The following is a 19,319-nucleotide window of genomic DNA, read 5'->3' on the forward strand; positions in this document are numbered from 1 at the left end:
ATTTTAAATCATTTTATTTTCTGCAGGATGAAGTTCACAAAAGCTTAAACTTGTTTTTCATTCTTGCCATTCAACATAATGTATAATTATAAATGTGGTGACCCCACATGAAGGTTATTAGTTCTAAGGCTTTGTGTAGAAGGACCAATGACTGCTCTGTGCTGTGGACACCGCCCAAAGGGTCTCACAGCGTGGAAATTGTGTTAGCTAGCTGACATCACAACCCAGATGAGTCAAGACATTAGAACCAGGGTCTGCTCACATGGTCTTTCATCTTCCCCTCAGCCCTGAATAGCCTATGGTCCAGACACGCTGCTTCCTCAGCAGACTTCTGCTAAAAGTGTAGCTGAGCGTCTACGAGCATCTAGGCAGATGACAGGAAGTCGGTCATCAAGTTTAAGGCATCTTTATTTAAGCTGGTACCATATATACAACAATACTTTGCTGATTGGCTGAACATTCAACTGTCATTCACTCAATGTGCTCCATTCAAATAAAATTAGGACAGACAAACCTCTACTGTCTGGAAACGGCACAATAATTCCTGTATTAAAAGTTCAAAGTCAAGTCAAAAGTATTTTATGGTAATCGTGATAGGAAAACATTTCATACAGCGATATCAGAGATGGACAGCGCCCTCTAGTGTCCGGTGTGGTGTTCCACACCACTGATCATCCACGTTAAAGAGTCGGGTTGGTTCCTGGATACTTGGCTAAAGACGCGTCTCCGTGGGCGACAGAGGGTTTTGTAAATCAGTTCTGTTCTGGTCCGGACGTGTCGGAGCTCCAGGTGTCGACATGTCAGCCGCTGTGGGAGCGTAAAGCGGGTGAGCTTCAACCCTCCCTGACTTTGGCAGCGAGCGCGGAGTTCTCCTGCCGGATGGCCTTGTAGTCGTCCAGAATCCTCTCCAGGTTCGCCACCGTTTTGTTCCCGTGTTCCGTCTCAATCTGTAGATCAGAAGAGACCCAAAGTCAAGAAACACCAACAGCATCCACAGGTCTGACCTGCTATGTCAGAGACACCTTAACTAACTAGTAGCCCAGCTTAATTCTGTAACAAGAAGGCCCACCTGCTCCTCTAGATCCCGAATCTCTCTCAAGATGGTTCCGGTGTCCTCAATGGTTTGGATCAGATGATTGCAGTTCTAAAGAACGATGCAGGGGGAGAGAGAACCCGTTAGGAAGTCCTCTGAAGACGGCTAACATTCATGGATGTCATCCAGGTGTCATGCGTTTGGGACCGCACGCTAGCAGAGTGAGTAGTGCCTCACAGCAGGAAGCCTCTGGTTCCATTCCTTTCTATGTGGACTTCACATGTACCACTTACTTCATGCAAGGCAGCCAGGTACTTGTAGGACTTGCGGACGGATTCATCTTTTTTGGCATCCTACAAAGAAGAACAAAAATGTTTGAACACAACATGATCCAGAGCTACAGGTTCACAGCACCAACACTACAGGTCTGGTTGTAAAGGAAGAGCAGAACACAGTTCTGTGATTGGCCACTCATCTGTTGTTTGTTAACTGTGGTGTTAAAGTCCTCAAACAGAACAGAAGAATCTCGGGTACCTTGAAGACCAGCTCATCGGTCACAGCAAAGGTGCGGTCCAGCTTTCCTGTCAGGCTGTTGATCTCTTTCTGCAGCTCCTTAGTGTCTGACAGGATCTGCAGGAGAACATAGTGTTGATGAGAGGCTGCAGCAGGACACAAATTCATGTTTCCCGTCAGAGACATGACAGGTGGCGGTACCTTCGTGATCTCCTCTTTCTGTTTCTTGATGTTGGTGACGATCTCCAGAATCCTCTGGGTGTACGCGGACCGAGACGCGTCCTGAGGAAGACTTTCTAACTCTGTCACCTGTGTTGGAGAGCCCATGCAAAAAAAGAATAAATGAGGCCAGTTTTCCAGTTGTGAGCTTGTGCTACTAAACTTTAGCTCAAATGTATTGGCTAGCATCCACTAAATGAGCAGCAGAATCCATTACTAGTTGCTTGTATATTTCTTCCTTGCTCTTGGCCTCTTCTGTAGAAACACGGATTTTGTTGTGCAGGGACTTGATCTCAGACAACTTCCTGGTCGACTCCAGCTGGGGAACCAACAGATAAAGGATCAGAACCAGGTTCCGTCGGCTCAAATGGAGCAGACACTTCCTGTGAGAGCCCGGTTACCTCCTGGGTGCTGCAGATCTCTCGGAGTCGCCGGTGCTCATCGATGAGTGGAGCTCGGTGCTTCTCCCACTGAGAGGCCAGGCTCACCACACGCTTGGTGCTGGCCTCCACCACCGCCTGGAACGAGGAACATAGCGGCTCCAGCTCCGTGTGTCCTGCTGAGGGTGACGACATGAACCTCAGCCGGTCGTCCTACCTGAAGCTGGAGGAGGTTGTTGTCTGCATCTGGCAGGAGGTCAATGGTTTTCTTCTTCACCTGCATCCTTTCCTCCCTCTCGGAGTTTCCCAGCTGCCTCTGCTTCAACTCATCCAACACCTACAGGGGCACAGGACAAGTTCACGTCTGCCATACAGAGCAGATCAGTCAACATGAACACAGACGAGTCGACCGGTAACCAATCAGCGACACCACAGCATGACTGCAGCTTCTCTGGCTTCTAATTGGCTCAACCTCATATTATTACCCTTCTATCCCCAGGCGTAGCTCCTCACAGCTACACCTAACCAATACAAAAACACCAAGGCTAAAAGTACCAGCCAATCAGAAGCAGAGCTGAGTGAGTATTGGCCCACGAGGATCAGGGGTCAGGGGGATGAGAGCTTCCACAGCTTTCAAAAGTTGTGTACTGTACTGGTATGTGTTAAAGAGTTCGGACTCATCACAAAACTCCAGAATTAGCAACTCTCATGAACCAGGAAGAATCTCTGACACCAGACGTCACCACCATTCAGTGTCACTCCTGTGACGACAACCACTAGATGGCCTCAATACCCAAGTCATGTGATGCAGGTCTACAAGTCAAGAACACAGCCTCTGATTGGTGGACAGATTGAACTCTAGGTGTCACGTGATAGATATTGGCCGTCTGACAGGAAGTTCACAACTCATGGAGACTCTGCATTCAGCCTTTTTTAAATTAAACTGTATGTAGCTATTTCACGCCCTGGATCATTGATTCAGGCTAAAACGAAGCCACTGGACGAGCTGTGAATCCATCGTTCAACCCCAGGTTGGGGTGTCACCTGTGTCGAAGTGACGCTCATGTTCTTCATGTCTGCTTCCAGCTGCTCGATTTGACTGCTCAGCTGCTGGACCTGCTGCTGCAGACCCTTCAGCTCGTCCTGCTGTCGGAGCTGGACGTCCCCCTCCGACTGGAGGGTCACGGGGGTGGAGCTCGGTGGCGCCGCCTCCTGGACACACAGAGAACTCTGGATCACACTCTGACGCCTCCTGTCTGCATCCACTCATGGAGCTCTCCTCACCGGGGTGAAGCTGAACTTCTGGGTGTGGGTGAAGTGTGTGCCCTTGTTTAGGATGTCGTCGCTGGGGGCGGAGCTTCTGAAGGCCTGCAGCAGCTCACACAGGTCAGGGGTGGAGCTCGGAGCGCCAAAGGCACTTTCAGACGTGGGTCCAGAGGCGGAGCGCAGCTGCTCCTCGATACGTTTACGCAGCCGGGTCACTTTCCTGCAGCGATACTCCTGTTCAACAGAAAACCATTTAAGGTGGAATGTTTTCAGCAGCACTGCAGCCCCTCTGGATCAAGAGTCAGTAAGTAACTAACTAACCAACTAACTAGTTAACCAACTACCTAATAACTAACCAATTAACTAGCCATCTAATTAACTAAAACTAACCAACTCACTAAAACTAACCAACTCACTAAAACTAACCACATAACTAACTGCAGTAACTAAAACTAACCAACCAACTCACTCACTAAAAGTAAGCAACCAACCAACTCACTAAAACTAACCAACCAACTCGCTAAGACTAACCAACCAACTAAACTAAGACTAACCAACCAACTAAACTAAAACTAACCAACCAACTAAAACTAACCAACTAACTAAAACTAATCACATAACTAACTGCAGTAACTAAAACTAACCAAATATCTAACTAAAACTAACCAACCAACTCACTCAATAAAAGTAACCAACCAACTCCCTAAAACTAACCAACCAACTCAACTAACCAACCAACTAAAACTAACCAACTAACTAAAACTAACCAACTAACTCACTAAAACTAACCAACAAACCAACCAACTCACTAAAACCAACCAACCAACTAACCAAAACTAACCAACTAACTAAAACTAACTAAAAGCCTCCCCCTGCCTTTGTGGAGGGCGGCGGTGACTCAGTGGTAGAGCCACCTCTGCCCCACTCACTGACCGAGTAACTCACCGACTAACTAACAAACTCACTCACCCACTCGCTGACTCACTAACTAACCCACCAGCATATGGCGGGGGACACTTGCCTGTGGGGTGAGGCGGGACAGCAGCCCCTGACTCTTCCACTCGCTGTCCCACTCCTGAGCAGCGCTCAGCTCAGCCGTGTGCTGCTCCAGTATGGACGCCACCACAGAGGCACGGTGGGAAGGCTGGGCAGTCACAGGAGGAAGCAGGTCACGCTGGTAGTCCTTTACATCTGAAATCACAGCAGACACATGGTCCGTTGTCATGGGAACTGTTAGCATTGTTTAAGTTAACAGATCAATCCAGAGCGAGCACACTCAAAAGTAAAGAGTCTCTGGAATCTGATATCACTACAAGTAAACCCTGTTGTCCGTCACGGCCGGTGAAACGGTCGGTCTGTCAGACAGCATGACGGTCGGTCTGTCAGTTGGTCAGTCGGTCGTGTGACGGTCATGTATTGGTCGTGTGATGGTTGGTCTGTCGGTTGTGCGACGGTCGGTCTGTCGGTCGTTTGTCAGTCGTGTGACTGCCGGTGTGTGATGGCAAGTCTGTCGGTTGTGTGTTGGCCGTGTGATGGTCGGTCTGTCGGTCATGTGTCGGTCGTGTGATGGTCATGTGACACTCACCTCTGAGGCGCTGCTCTGACCCCTTGGCTCCGTGGGGTAAACTGAGGGGCTGCGAGTGGAACCTGTGAACCTGAACAGGAACAAACAGCCTTGAACACACTTTTAACGTCTTTCCTTCACGCCGTTTAAACTGATTGGTTTATCTGCTCATTCATCAGCACGCAGGTGATTCCCTCTCATTACTGATCAACAGGAAGTCAAGCATCTGTAAAGGTCCCGCCTCTTCCTGTTCCTCATCCTCTAACCCAGCAGTTCCCAACCTCTGTTTCTCGACCCCCCACGCCCCCAAAAGCCAGCTTGAATAGGCTCCAGCACCTAAGGATTTTAACGTTGCTCCGACAGACTTTACCTGTGTGTCGCCGTGTGTGGGGAGCCTGCAGTGGGGGGGCAGCCAGGGAACAGCCAGCTGGGCTCTGACAGCAGCGGCGACGGCCCTCTGCAGGACCACCGACTTTCCTACAGGAAGACAGGCGACCGGTTAGTGAAGACGACAAGTGACACACCGAGTCCAGAAGAATGGTTCTTACCAGGACGGTGAACCGTTCACAGAACAAAAACGAAAACCACAAACTCATATATTTCAGATGGTGGCGTTTATATTTTAATGTTATGGAACAGAATCGGTTTTGCAAAAATAACCTGTGGGCTGGTCTGAGGTCTCGGCGGGTTCTCGGGGCAGCTTCTCCACCAGGAACATGAGCAGGGAGCGGATCTCCGGCTCGTTGCTGTAGAGGAACGTCTGGTAGCCGATCTCTCCTTTATAGCCCACGTCCTGCAGGACAGACGTGGACACAAACGTCACCAGTGGAGCTCCACGGAACCACAGCATCACCCTGAGAGCCTCCCACTGCTTCTAGTGACATCTGGTGAACAGCCATCAAACGTGTTTGTATAAACGGAGCTGTCATCATCGTCATTCGACGACGACGACAGCGATCATGAGATGTGCCTGAAGCTCCGCCCACAGCTGGCAAGTCTGTTCAGTTAGTTAGCGGTTAATTCAATTAGGTCTACAACACAGCCCGGTTGTGTTTAACAAAGGTTCTGATGGGTTTCAGGATGGTTCTCAGGTGATTCAGCTGATTAATACTAACAACAGATTAGTGAGGCGCGCTGGAGAACACGTCGTTTGTCTTCATTACAGTCAATTCTGTCTCAATATTTGTCCTTTTAGCTCCTTTTCAACAGATGGTTGCTGGTTTGAACATTTTTAAACGTTTTAAGAGAAATAAAACTTTGTGACATCCTCAATCTTTGTATCTAACGGGTCAGGACGATCCAGGACCGATGGGTTATAACGGGTCAGGAGGATCCAGGACCGATGGGTTATAACGGGTTAGGTGGATCAGGACCGACAGGTTCTAACAGGTCAGGACGATCCTGAGTTCAACTCAGAAGAACCCCCCGGGGGGGGGGGGGGTCTTACCTGGCAGGCCTGTGCCAGGCTCATGCCCACCCTGAAGCGGGCAGACATGCCCGGGGGCAGCGAGGTGGGCAGCGTGCCCCCCAGGCCCGGATCGATGACCCGGATGCATCGGACCGCCGCCTCCACGATCAGCTCGCTGGTGAACTCTCTTATGCTGCCCGTGTCCTCACCGATGTCCCTGTGGACGGCAAACCAACACTGAACCCACTGACCACGTGACTCACGGCAGCAGACCCACTGACCACGTGACTCACGGCATCAGACCCACTGACCACGTGACTGCAGCTCACGGGACTGACAGGAGGTCTGCTCACCGGAGTCCACGCCAACATGTCACTCCGGGTGTGGGGCAGCTGACCCCCACACCCACACAGACCACCGGCGCGCCACACTTACGTGCCCACTTGTCTGAGGGCGTGAATCAGGATGTTGTCCACTTCTTCCATCGTGGAGGTTCACGAGCTGCAGGAGCACACAGGTGACACGAGAACGTCAGCTAGCAAACCCACTGACGACACTCCCCGTGGACGTCCCCACGCACGGCAGCAGACACGACCCGCTAACATCTCCTGCTAGCTACCGTCCGCTCACGGGCTAGCAGAAGCAGCTACTTTGTTAGCATAGCTGTGTAATTAAACGCTACCAACCTGCATGAGTGGAGCTCCACGCGTGTCCGTGGAACGACTGGCAGCAGTGTGTGTGTGTATGTATGTGTGTGTGTAGTGTGTGTGTAGTGTGTGTCTGCTCGGCCGGCGGTACAAACCTGACATCTGACTCCCGTTCCGCGACAAACGCAGCCATAAAGAACGGACACCGGTGGATTCTGGGATATGAAGTTCTTTACCTGAGTTTACTGGCCTGGAACGAAAGGGAATTGAGCGGATGAGAAAATACATGTCCCACGATGCACCACGACAGACAGTCTCATGACCGGAAACATGCTGGACAGTCCGCTCTCTGTCGCCCAGCTGGGAGGAGGGGGGTGGGCAGGAGAGGAGTACAGTAATCCCTCGCGCATTCGCACATCAACACTCGCGGCTTCGCTACACCGCTGACTTTTAGTCGGCAGTCACATGATACCGGACGCGCATTTTATTGGCTGACGACATCCGGAAGTGCGCTACGTTCCGTGAGTCTCTGATACTGGTTTTTTTAAACGGTATCAGAGTGTGGGAAATGGTAATACAGATAGAAGGTGGTTTAATATCAGTAAGGGGAAGGTTCATAAACGTTGAAATTACTGTAAATAATAAAATAAATAGCTCGTCACTATATTGCGGAATTTCTTTTTTGCGGTAGGTTCCTGGAACGCATTAACCGTGAGTAACAAGGGATTGCTGAGTGTGTTTTTGTGGAGACGGCGTGAAACTGAAGAATATTTGGTTTTTATATATATTTAGAGTGTGCGGTAGAGCGGGTCATCCAGCGCCCCGAGATCGGCGGCTCGATTCCCGCTCCCACCCCAAAAAAAAGAGGAGGTGCCCGCCACTCCACCTCCCTCTGCATGCGTACGGGCCCCCTGTGTGTGCTTGTTTTTCAGGGCCTGTACACACACATGCATGTGATTGGATTTGACTGACTAGAGTGTGCTCTTACTTTCCCTTTTGGGATTACTAAAATATACAAACTAAAAAATTTTTTTAAAATTACATCCCGCTTCAAAGCGGTGATGTATTGTAATTGTCAGTGTGCGTTGGTCTGCACGTCCGTCCGTTAGTCCACCAAATATCTTTGCAACCGTTGCAGATAGAAAGATGAAACAAAGAGCACATTACTGGGGCGGCAAAGGGGATGAAAATTAGATGATGACCTTGACCTCCAGAAAATTAGGTCAAGGTCAAATTTCAACTTTTTGTACACTCAGGAACCGGATCAGATAGAAAGACGAGGGAGGCCAGTGTGAGTATGACCAAAGATCAAAGCTAGTGCTTTGATCAGTGACAATAGGTCAGAGCATTAGCTTTGATCTTTGACCTACGCAAATAGGTCTGGGTAAAATGTAGAATTTTAGGGGTGTCGCAGGATGTTGCAGTCTGTGACTGCCTTGTTTGATTATTACAGATTTGCTGACATAGTTTTAATATGACAGAACCCGACAGGAGCGACCCAGTGACCCATAGCGTGTGTCTGTGTGTCTGTGTGTGCACACGCGTGTAGTATGGTGGGTGGGAGGGTCTTTCTAATAGTTTTTCTTTCTTCAATTGTTTATTATTTTTAATAATAAACGATGTTCGTGAATGAAATGTGCTTTATAAATAAAGTTAATTTTATATTATGTTGTATTTACATTTATGGATACTCTAAAAAACTTTGCTCATACATTTAAGAGGTTTATAATTTTTAAAAAAACGTTTTTTTCCGTCTAAGAAAGCAAACGGCAACACTTCCCCATTTTAATGAGAAGTTCTTGTGCCGATTTGTTTTTTATTATCCTGATTTTTTTTTTTAATATGTTGATGGGTTGTTGGGGTTTATTAATTGCCAATGTTGATGTTTTTCTTTGTTTTTCTATGTTGTTTTGTTTTTTTCTTGCGCCAGAAAGTCAGGCCGGCGCTCCGTGCGTGACGTCACTCGTGAGGTCAAGGACCGTCCAGCAGGTGGCGGCAGCACGAGCTCCACTCTGTCCAACCGCAGAAGAAGAGCCGGACGCGGAGGCGCTCCGCTAGCTGCCCGTCTTGTTATTGATCACCATGTCGATAGAACACCCGCACCGAGTCGGACCCGCCGCCCGGTTCTGAAGTCCACGATGGCCGGCGAGGAGGAGAGGGGCGTGGTGCGCGTCAAGGTCAAGGTAGGCTGTGGGCGTGGGGAGTGTGTGTGGCTAGCAGCTAGCCGGGAGCTAGCAGCTAGCCCGGAGCTGTTTGTTTCACCAGCTGTTCGGCAAAACACGTCGCGGGGCGTCACGCAGAGAAAACACGCAGCGCCACGCGTCCACTCGTGTTTGTAGACCCAGAATGCGGCGCCGCGGAGGCCCTGATATCGATCCGTTTTGTTTATCGACAGCTTTATGTCGTTAGTGCTGTGTCTGAAGTGCTAATCGATATTTATTTGACTGACGAAAACACCGCAGGACACGTGACCCGCTGCGTCACTGCGTGTGGAGTCAGTGTTCAACCTGACACCCACTCAGCAGTGGACCCTCACGGACACCGCTGACGTCACCTGGAGGCGCGCGCTCGCGGGTGCACGAGACAACGCTTCGTGACGTGAGGTTTGCTGTCTTCACTTCCGGCTGTGGCTCACAACACGAACCGGTCCTCAGTGGAACGGGTCCACACAAGTGACGGCGTCACGCGCGGGTGTGGGTGGGGCGGTGCTACTGGAGATGTTTGATGTGTGTGTGTGACGTGTGTGTGACGTGTGTGTGTGTTTCAGAAGTGCGATGGCGTTCTTCCCGTGGAGCTGCGCTCCTTCGCTGTGGATCCTCAGATCACGTCGCTGGAGGTCCTGCAGCACATCCTGATCAGAGCCTTTGATCTGACTGGGTAGGTGTGTCCACTCATGACGTCATGTGTGTCTCCGTCCTCTGGTTTCACCTCTGGTTTGACCTTTGTAACAGGAGGCGGAGCTTCGGGGTCAGCTACTTGTCCCGGGACCGGGGGGGTTCTGACCCGTACGTGTCCCTGGGGTCCGACTGGGATCTTGACGCCGCCTTCATGAGTTCAGCCAAACCACACCTACAGCTGAGGATGGACGTCAAGCCAGCAGAGGACAGTAAGACATGTCTGTGTTGTGTCTGTGGACAGTAAGACACGTCTGTGGACAGTAAGACATGTCTGTGGTGTGTCTGTGGACAGTAAGACATGTCTGTGGTGTGTCTGTGGACAGTAAGACACGTCTGGACAGTAAGACATGTCTGTGGTGTGTCTGTGGACAGTAAGACACGTCTGTGGTGTGTCTGTGGACAGTAAGACATGTCTGTGGTGTGTCTGTGGACAGTAAGACACATCTGTGGTGTGTCTGTGGACAGTAAGACACGTCTGTGGACAGTAAGACACGTCTGTGGTGTGTCTGTGGACAGTAAGACATGTCTGTGGACAGTAAGACACGTCTGTGGTGTGTCTGTGGACAGTAAGACACGTCTGTGGACAGTAAGACATGTCTGTGGTGTGTCTGTGGACAGTAAGACATGTCTGTGGTGTGTCTGTGGACAGTAAGACACGTCTGGACAGTAAGACATGTCTGTGGTGTGTCTGTGGACAGTAAGACACGTCTGTGGTGTGTCTGTGGACAGTAAGACATGTCTGTGGTGTGTCTGTGGACAGTAAGACACATCTGTGGTGTGTCTGTGGACAGTAAGACACGTCTGTGGACAGTAAGACACGTCTGTGGTGTGTCTGTGGACAGTAAGACATGTCTGTGGACAGTAAGACACGTCTGTGGTGTGTCTGTGGACAGTAAGACACGTCTGTGGTGTGTCTGTGGACAGTAAGTCACGTCTCTGGTGTGTCTCTGGACAGTAAGTCACGTCTCTGGTGTGTCTCTGGACAGTAAGACACGTCTGTGGTGTGTCTGGACAGTAGTGTGTCTGTGGACCTGTGGTCATTAGTGTTTCAGGACAGCAAGACACATCTGTAGTGTGTCTGTGGACAGAAAGACACATCTATGGTGTGTCTGTGGCCAGTAGTGTGTCTGGTCATTCGTGTGTCTGTGCTCAGTATTGTGGTCAGTAGTGTGTCTGTGGTCAGTAGTGTGTCTGTGGTCAGTTGTGTGGTCAGTTGCGTGTGTGTGGTCAGTAGTGTGTCTGTGGTCAGTTGTGTGGTCAGTTGCGTGTGTGTGGTCAGTAGTGTGTCTGTGGTCAGTCATTTGTCTGGTCAGTAGTGTGTCTGGTCAGTAGTGTGTCTGTGGTCAGTAGTGTGTCTGTGGCCAGTTGTGTGGTCAGTAGTAGACGGTTAGCCGTGCTGAAGTTGATGCTTCTCCTGCAGGTCCTGTGATGGAGGACTGGGACATCATCAGCCCTAAAGACGTGATTGGCTCGGAGCAGCTCCTGGTGGAGAGGACCCGGTCTCTGGCGTCTGCAGCGCTGCCTTTCACCCAGACCCTCCTGTCCCAGGTTCGCTTGTCTTCCTCCATCTTCATCACACCCCACCTGCTCTGTAGAAACGTCTGTCGTTCATGTCCACTGCTGTCTGTCCAAGATCACATGTTGTATTAGTAGACCGACTGACTCTCCTCTCATGGCTGCTCACCATGTTCTACATTTAATTCGTTATTTGTCCCCAAGGGGCAATTAAAGGCACACAAAGCAGCGGTGGTGGTGCAAAAGACAGGATTGATGCAGAAAAAGGTAATGCGTAGTGGAAAGAGCAAAACACCGGACTAAATATACAGGAAAAAGAAAAACTAACACTTGAACATATAAACATGTATGTTCAATGACATAATCAATGTTTCCTCCTCTGTGTCCTGCAGCCGGGGCAACGGAGACGACGTTGTGAGGGGAACCATTCAAAGGAGGAGTGTAGTGACCAGCCATAGATTCCATCCAGAACTGTTGTGGTTCTAGATGGAATCAGATGAGTCAAACCTGTTGGCTGTGTGACACTGTGTTGTTTGGGACAGACAGAGTGGACCCGAACGAGGGCCCGATGAGACAGCCGTTGGGTTTGAGTTTGGTCATGGGTTCTTTAGGATCTCTATCGGATACGATCCAGAACAATACTAATCATTTTTATGGGAATCTGTTTTTGGTTTGGTTGGGTCCAGGTGGGTCGAACCCTTTCCAGAGTCCAGCAGGTGTTCAGCTGGTCTTATGGAGAGGAGATCAAGCCTTTCAAGCCCCCCCTGAGTGATGCAGAGTTCCACAGTTACCTCAACGGACAGGGCCAGCTGACCCGACCCGAAGAGCTCCGGCTGCGGATCTACCACGGCGGGGTGGAGCCATCGCTACGCAAGGTATAACACGCATGTTCGCTCTTGGTTCCGTGTCACACACGATTGAATGAAACCCGGTTGAGTGTGAGGTTGGACTCGGTTCTCTTGAGCACAGCTTCCAGGTTTTGTGTCTGGATTGGTCCAACCCGGGGGATTGAGTCTGTTTGTTCAGTGGAGCGGTTCAGCAGTGGGTGACTGACCATGTCTGGTCTGTAGGTGGTCTGGAGGTACCTCCTGAACGTCTATCCTGACGGCCTGAGTGGACAGGAAAGAATGGACTACATGAAGAGGAAGACAAGGGAGTACGACCAGCTGAAGCGTGAGTGGACGGCCCGGGTGGGCCTGGAGGACCTGGACTTTATCCGTGGGAATGTCCTTAAAGACGTGCTGAGGACGGACCGGGCCCATCCATACTACGCGGGCTCCGAGGACAGCCCCCACCTGACGGCCCTCACAGACCTGCTCACCACGTTTGCCATCACTCACCCCCAGGTAGGTGTGAGGTTTATTGACTACCATTGACCTGTAACGGGTTGGGTTCAGACTGGATCAGTGTCGGTTGTGTCTTTCAGATCTCATACTGTCAGGGCATGAGCGACATCGCCTCCCCCATCCTTGCAGTAATGGACAACGAAGCGCATGCCTTCATCTGCTTCTGCGGAATCATGAAACGGCTGGAGGGGAACTTCCGGCCCGACGGGCAGCTCATGTCGGTGAAGTTCCAGCACCTGAAGCTGCTGCTGCAGTACTCGGACCCCGAGTTCTACTCCTACCTGGTGTCCCGGGGGGCCGACGACCTCTTCTTCTGCTACCGCTGGCTGCTTCTGGAGCTCAAGAGAGAGTTCGCGTTCGATGACGCTCTGAGAATGCTGGAGGTGACCTGGAGTTCCCTGCCCCCAGACCCTCCTGAAACAGAGGTGGAGCTTCTTGGGCCCCCCCTGGAGGCCCATGAGGGTCTGGCCTGCAGAGACCAGAGCACGCCGGTGGAGAACGGCTTCGGAGACGACGAGCTGAAGGAGAAGCAGCGCAGACGACACATGCTGAGGCCTTCCAGACGCGATTCCGACCTGAGCAGGAACACCGTCGCACAGGAAGAGGAAGTGGCTGGGAGCGGCGGTGGGGGGTTCCAGTACGTGGTCCCTCGGGTGGCCCTGGAGAAGGTTGATACGCAGACCAATCCTTTGGAGAGGCAGACAAGCTTTGGAGAGTTTAAATACTACAGCGCCCGGCGTGAAGACAGCTTTGATCTGGAGGACGTGGAGCCCCCCCACGGCCTGGCCCCCCCCAGACGCCAGTCCACCGCTGACAGTGAGGACGACCCCGGAGAAAGGACGCCGCTCATCAACAACTGTGACGGTTGCTCGCCGTTGCCGCCCGTCTGTCCTGGTGGTCGACCGGCCTACCGGCAGCGTGAGCCCGTTGCCCCCCCCACATCTCCACCACCCCCCTCCAGCTGGCCGGGGGCGTCTCCAGACACCTCTCCAGAGTCCCCATGTCTGTCCACAGTAGGGGGCATCTGTCCAACAAGTGTGTCCGACGGATCGCCTTCCTCTGCCCAAGCTGTCCCCCCTCCAGCAAGGAACTCGCCCACAGCCCCCACCATAAAGACTCCGGCGTTATCTCCATGTCATAGCCAGAGCCCGTCCCTGCTCGCTTCACCCATCCTGTCTTATGGCAGACGTTCTTCGCTGTCTAACAACCCCCCCTCCCCCGGCAGCAACACGCCAACCTTTTGTAAAGCGGACCCCACAAACCTGAAGCCCTGCTCGCTGCCCCCCCCTGAGGAGTTTGGGCGGGGCAACCCCTTCATGCTGTTCCTGTGCCTGTCCATCCTGCTGGAGCACCGGGACCACATCATCAGGAACGGGCTGGACTACAACGAGCTGGCCATGCACTTCGACCGCCTGGTGCGGCGCCACCACCTTGGCCGCGTGCTGCAGCGCGCCAAGGCCCTGTTCGCCGACTACCTGCAGAGCGAGGTGTGGGACTCAGAGGAGGGGGACGAGGTCAGCTCGGACTCCCCCACGTCGGCCCCCGCTGCCCCCTGTTCACCCCCAGCCGTCTCCATCAGGCCCCTCTATAGCCCTTTGGGGTCACCCCAGTCGTCCTCACCGTACTCCACCTACAACCTGGCAACTACCATTCCCTCCTCAGCAGCTCACGCTGCTGTTTGTCCCACCCCCTGATTCTATCGGGCGTAGCTTGTGGTCGTTTGTGGGCCTCCTGTGGCCCACTGGAGGCTACCTGTGGCCCACTGGAGGCTACCTGTGGCCCACTGGAGGCTACCTGTGGCCCACTGGAGGCTACCTGTGGCCCACTGGAGCCCCACTGGAGGCTACCTGTGGCCCACTGGAGGCTACCTGTGGCCCACTGGAGGCTACCTGTGGCCCACTGGAGGCTACCTGTGGCCCACTGGAGCCCCACTGGAGGCTACCTGTGGCCCACTGGAGGCTGCCTGTGGCCCACTGGAGGCTACCTGTGGCCCACTGGAGGCTACCTGTAGCCCATTGGAGGCCCACTGGAGGCGGGGGGTCGGGTGGTTTCTTGGACAATATTATGAACTCATTGTCTCTACGCTTGACTATAAAGATTCAAGCTGAGCTTTTTTGTTGTCTTTCCTTAAAGAAGGAATGAAGGCGTTTGCTCTCTGGTTTTACTGGCATCCCATAATTCACGTGTTTATCCGGTCGTTTTGGTCGGACCACAGCCAGCCAACGTTAGCCACCTGCTGCATTGAGCCTGCCTTTGTTCTGAACATCTACAAATTCATGTTGCGTCCCATGAGGTAGAGAAGCATCAGTTCACCTGACATCATGAAGAGACCGCCAGGAAGCATTGACCTCGCTGGTTAATGCTTCCTGGCGGTCCCTACCCCCTGGTCTACTCTGTAGTCTCCACCCTGGTCAGCTGTTTTGCCTTGATGAACTCAGGCAAACCAGCATGTAAGATCTCCAGGTGGGATCTCCAGCGAGGATGCCGTTCTCACACCTCATCGTATTTCATAGACAAGTGAGTCCTGACACTGGGATAAGTAGTTTCCTCATGGGAGGATAGATGTTCTTGTGGACTAGCATGTAGCTGTGCTGGTTGTTAGCTGGGGGTGGGGGTGAGTAATCCAAAGTCAAAGCAGAGGGCCACAAGAGACTGTTGAGGACACTGAACAGGACCCAAAGAACAGAGACTTGTTCAGTGACTGACTGGCGTTCTGTTGTGAAAAAGACAATCTGAACCCTTGACAGAGATGAGGGGATTTCTGCTTCTGGTTCTGTTACTTCTCGCTCTCTGAGTCCTGCAGCGTTGCCCTGGAGAGATATCAGGCTCTGCCTGCGAAGAAGTCGCCCCGTGTATGTTTTACATTTGACTCTTTCATTAGCTGTCAGTCCATTAGCTGATGATAGTCTGGCGCTAGCAGCAGCAGGTTTAGCTGCTCTGCTGCTGTATTGTGTCTAGGGTTTTAGAGTTTGCATCCAGACACACAGTTCTGAGACAGGATGTTGTGTGTGTCAGCTGACTCCTTGAACCAGTGGGGTTGGTGCGTTCTGGACTTATACGTGCCTCCATTGTTTGACATGTTGCCTTAAAGAAGTCAGAGCTGTTGGAATAATGTCACTAAAGGACCAGGGTGACCCGCGAAGGTTCTAGGTGAAAGTCCTACATAATAGAAACAATCTGTTTAACTGTATCTGATTCATTTTATCTGGTTAACTGTATCTGGTTTACTGTATCCAGGTAATGGATGAATAACACATTAACCCTGGTGCCATTTAGTTTCTGGTCTCATGCAGACCGGTTCTTAGTTGACAACAACGGTCACCAGTACCTTCACCTGGAACTCTATGATGACAATGTGCAGAGAAACCTCTGAGGAGCTCAGAAGAAACTCATGGACAGTATGGATCTCTAGAGAACAGACATGTTCTCTGACCTCTGGAGAACAGATGTGTTCTCGATGGAACACTGGCTGATTGGGGGCGTTTACCACAGGTGGTGACTGCTTATAGAGCTTGACCTAAGTTATTTTGTGTATGTGTTGTTAGGGTTAGGGTCAGGGGTCAGGGCAGTTGCCTTTTTCCGTCCAAAGACTGGGTGTGTCAGACACCAGCTGCCCAGCTAGACAGACGGCTTAGAGAGAAAAGTGTTAGGGTTCTGTGTTCTTCTGGTTTCTGCTTTTAGATGTGCGTGAGCCAAACTTCCCGTTTGTCATTTTATGTCATTGTCTGTTGGTTGTAGGTTCTATCCTCTTCCACCATGGGTGCAGTGAATAACAGACATCTTTTAAGGGTTGTGTTTGTGTGACGTTCTGATGTGTTTTCACCCCAAGAAGAAACAGTTCATTTATTTTAAGTATTCAAGTCATGAGGGAAGACATGAAGGTAGTTGGTGTGAGAGAAGAGGATTCAAAGGACAGGGCTAGATGGAGGAAATTGATTCGCTGTGGCGACCCCTGAAGGGAAAAGCCGAAAGGAAAAGAAGAAGAAATCAAGTGTTGTCTTGATACTATAAAGCAGTGGTCCCCAAACTGCGGCCCGGGGGCCGGATGTGGCCCGCCTCTACATTTGGCACGGCCGCCTTAACATTACCAGAAAAAATGCATTTGAGGTGAAACTAGCACTGGTTTTGGAACAAGTGAAAAAACACAACTTCATCCATCTCCCTGCTACCCAACACCTCTCTGCAGAGAATCCGGTGTGTGAAACACTGGAAACATAGAAGGCGGAGCTCCTTGTGTGATTCCGTGAACTACATGCTAATGCAAAAGAAGTCCTCATTTTCCAGAACCCCTTTGTTTCCGGCATCGATGAAGCCCAGCCTTCTGATCAGTTTGAGTTGGCCAAGTTACACAACTGTGATGTTCTGAAATTCTGATTGGATTCTATTCCGCCCTCCCAAATGACATAATAACTGGGAAGGGTTATTAATAGTCGTGTGGCTTTCTGGAAGACAATAAATGTTTACCTCTAGGCACCCCTTTTCTGTTACAAACAAAGAAGGAAAAAGTTATGTGGCCCTTACAGAACGAAGTTTGGAGACCTCTGCTATAAAGGCATGGAATTGTGTTAGAATCAAAAAATAAATCCTTCAGATTAAAATTACAAACTCAAATTGTTTCTAGACTCCATGATAATGTCATGCAGAAATGATTGGATAAAAATAAATCGATAAATATTTCTATAGTCTGGTAAAAGTATGATTGTAAATTGTAATCCGATGAAGTCGTCATCCTCTAATGAGACTTCCTGCAGCTTCAGGTGGTGCCACGCCCTGAGTCGTTCTAAAGGTGTGTGTTTATAACGTCAGATGTTGTGAACGTCTTTGTGGGCAGCTGGTCGGTTTGTGGTGCGTTGAGGGGTCCGTCCGCGAGACGTCACAGGGATGAGTGTGGTTTTTAGTTCACTTCCATGCTGTTAGTAAATCTGGATGTGGCTCAGCCAATCAGTGCTGGGCGCTGCTTGGGCTGGACAAACGACAACCCTAACCTTAGCCCCACCCCCGCCCACCCTGGATTCGTACATTCAACTACAACAGCAGATGGAGTGCTGTATGTGATTGAAACATGTGGAGGAACTTGGATCTTTTTATCTCTTGTTACAGTTCTTTGACCGAGCCTTGATTCGTTCTCTGATTTCAGAGAAACCACAGCGACGTGTCTGAATCACACTGGTTTAATAGTTGCAGACGTTAATTATTGTTAGTTGTTTTTTTTTTAATTGTTAACTTATATTTCATTGGTGTGACAGACATGAGATCTGGTGTGATGCCGTTGACGCGCCTAAAGCCCAACAGGAAGTGCGTATTTGGCAGTGAAGTGCCTGACCGTTTCACACGTGTGTTTCCTTGGTGTCTCCATCATGTCACACTGGTTTACTTTTAAAGCCAGTTCAGTGTCTGGATGAAGTCGCTGTTGGCTGAACGTTTCTCATCTTCAGCACATCCTGATGGGCTAGGACTAACTCCTGACCCTGTGTTTCCATGTGTTTTCAAAGCTGGAATCTATTGATTATAAACCGTGTAACCGTTCACAGGAAACACCGCCGGTCAGCAACAGTATGCTGATGAGGAGCCGCTTTCCCCCTCTGTAAATTTATTTATTAAATTATAAACTGTTGAATAAATACAGAACTGCTGCCAATGGCTGCAGCATTACAGACAGACGGGGAACTTTAAGCACAGAGAAAACATCACACAGTGTGTTTGAGTGTCGGTGTGGAGAGGACACCACAACACATCAGGTTGGTACGCTGAGTTTCCTGTTTCAGTGGCAGAGCATTAATATGTGTGTGTGTGTGTGTGTATAAATATATATAATATATATATATTATATATTATATATATATATATATATATATATATATACATATAGTACACACGAGCTCAGTAGTGGAATGGAGAGGAGACGTCCTCCTCACGTGTGAAAACTTATGTCATTACTGTAGTTCATAAGGTTGGGTTGTGCCTCCTTTTGTAAATCAATATTTAATAGCATATTGATAACTGAACTGAGTAAGCTGACTCAACTACTTACATTTGGAAGAAAAAAGGTTTTCTCATGTTAAATTGTACCTGTGCACAAAAATCAAACTTTTTATCGTACCTCTCACGAAAATGTTACTGATTGTATATCAGACATAAATAAATAATCAATGCAACTAATCTGATGAGCAATGGCTGTCTTTTTTTAGTTATATTTGTCTCATTTGGATTCCGGAGCCATGAGAACGTGCAGGTTGAACGGTGAATTACAGCTTCATGATTTCCATGTCCTTGCATTTGTGGATGTCTAGGGTTGCCGTCTGGTTAAAAAGAAAAAAGAAAATTGTGTTTATATGTACACACACACACAAACACACATTATATATACTTTTTTTTTAAATTAAAAAGTATACATATACAGTATGTACTGTATACGTGTATATGCATGTATAGAAAACATTTTCCCCATAATTAAAATTAAAATAGTTTAATGTTTATTTTGGATTTATGGCAAATCATATTTTCAAGCATTTTTTAAATAGTTCAAGTATT

At 49.9% G+C, this 19,319-nt stretch overlaps 2 protein-coding genes across 2 annotated transcripts; one reads left to right on the plus strand and one right to left on the minus strand.

Annotated features, from left to right (window-relative positions):
* Positions 1-390: 390 nt before the first annotated feature.
* On the minus strand, positions 391-7,239 carry ccdc22 (coiled-coil domain containing 22). Its single transcript, XM_068327714.1, has 17 exons — positions 7,186-7,239; positions 6,819-6,884; positions 6,423-6,600; positions 5,636-5,768; positions 5,346-5,452; positions 4,997-5,066; positions 4,433-4,602; positions 3,430-3,645; positions 3,190-3,357; positions 2,363-2,482; positions 2,167-2,283; positions 1,983-2,084; positions 1,748-1,855; positions 1,568-1,663; positions 1,327-1,386; positions 1,070-1,144; positions 391-947 (listed from the first exon to the last, which is right to left on the minus strand). The coding sequence occupies exons 2-17, from the start codon at positions 6,866-6,868 to the stop codon at positions 834-836; spliced, it is 1,884 nt and encodes a 627-aa protein (XP_068183815.1). The 5' UTR covers positions 6,869-6,884; positions 7,186-7,239; the 3' UTR covers positions 391-833.
* A 1,738-nt stretch (positions 7,240-8,977) lies between these two features.
* tbc1d25 (TBC1 domain family, member 25) lies at positions 8,978-19,134 on the plus strand. The gene is made up of 7 exons (XM_068324641.1): positions 8,978-9,213; positions 9,798-9,907; positions 9,982-10,136; positions 11,348-11,475; positions 12,129-12,317; positions 12,513-12,788; positions 12,869-19,134. The coding sequence occupies exons 1-7, from the start codon at positions 9,169-9,171 to the stop codon at positions 14,480-14,482; spliced, it is 2,517 nt and encodes an 838-aa protein (XP_068180742.1). The 5' UTR covers positions 8,978-9,168; the 3' UTR covers positions 14,483-19,134.
* The last annotated feature ends 185 nt before the right edge of the window (positions 19,135-19,319 follow it).

The sequence above is a fragment of the Antennarius striatus genome, chromosome 2 (assembly GCF_040054535.1).
Source record: "Antennarius striatus isolate MH-2024 chromosome 2, ASM4005453v1, whole genome shotgun sequence".
NCBI classification, from domain to species: Eukaryota; Metazoa; Chordata; class Actinopteri; order Lophiiformes; family Antennariidae; genus Antennarius; species Antennarius striatus.

Coding starts and splice junctions, on each gene's coding strand:
- ccdc22 (XM_068327714.1), bottom strand. CDS start 6,868: ATGGAAGAAGTGGACAACATCCTGATTCACGCCCTCAGACAAGTGGGC. Junction 5,453..5,635: donor GACCTCAGACCAGCCCACAG/GTTATTTTTGCA, acceptor GTCTTCCTGTAG/GAAAGTCGGTGGTCCTGCAG. Junction 4,603..4,996: donor GTCAGAGCAGCGCCTCAGAG/GTGAGTGTCACA, acceptor CTGTGATTTCAG/ATGTAAAGGACTACCAGCGT.
- tbc1d25 (XM_068324641.1), top strand. CDS start 9,169: ATGGCCGGCGAGGAGGAGAGGGGCGTGGTGCGCGTCAAGGTCAAG. Junction 9,908..9,981: donor AGAGCCTTTGATCTGACTGG/GTAGGTGTGTCC, acceptor CCTTTGTAACAG/GAGGCGGAGCTTCGGGGTCA. Junction 11,476..12,128: donor CCCAGACCCTCCTGTCCCAG/GTTCGCTTGTCT, acceptor GGTTGGGTCCAG/GTGGGTCGAACCCTTTCCAG.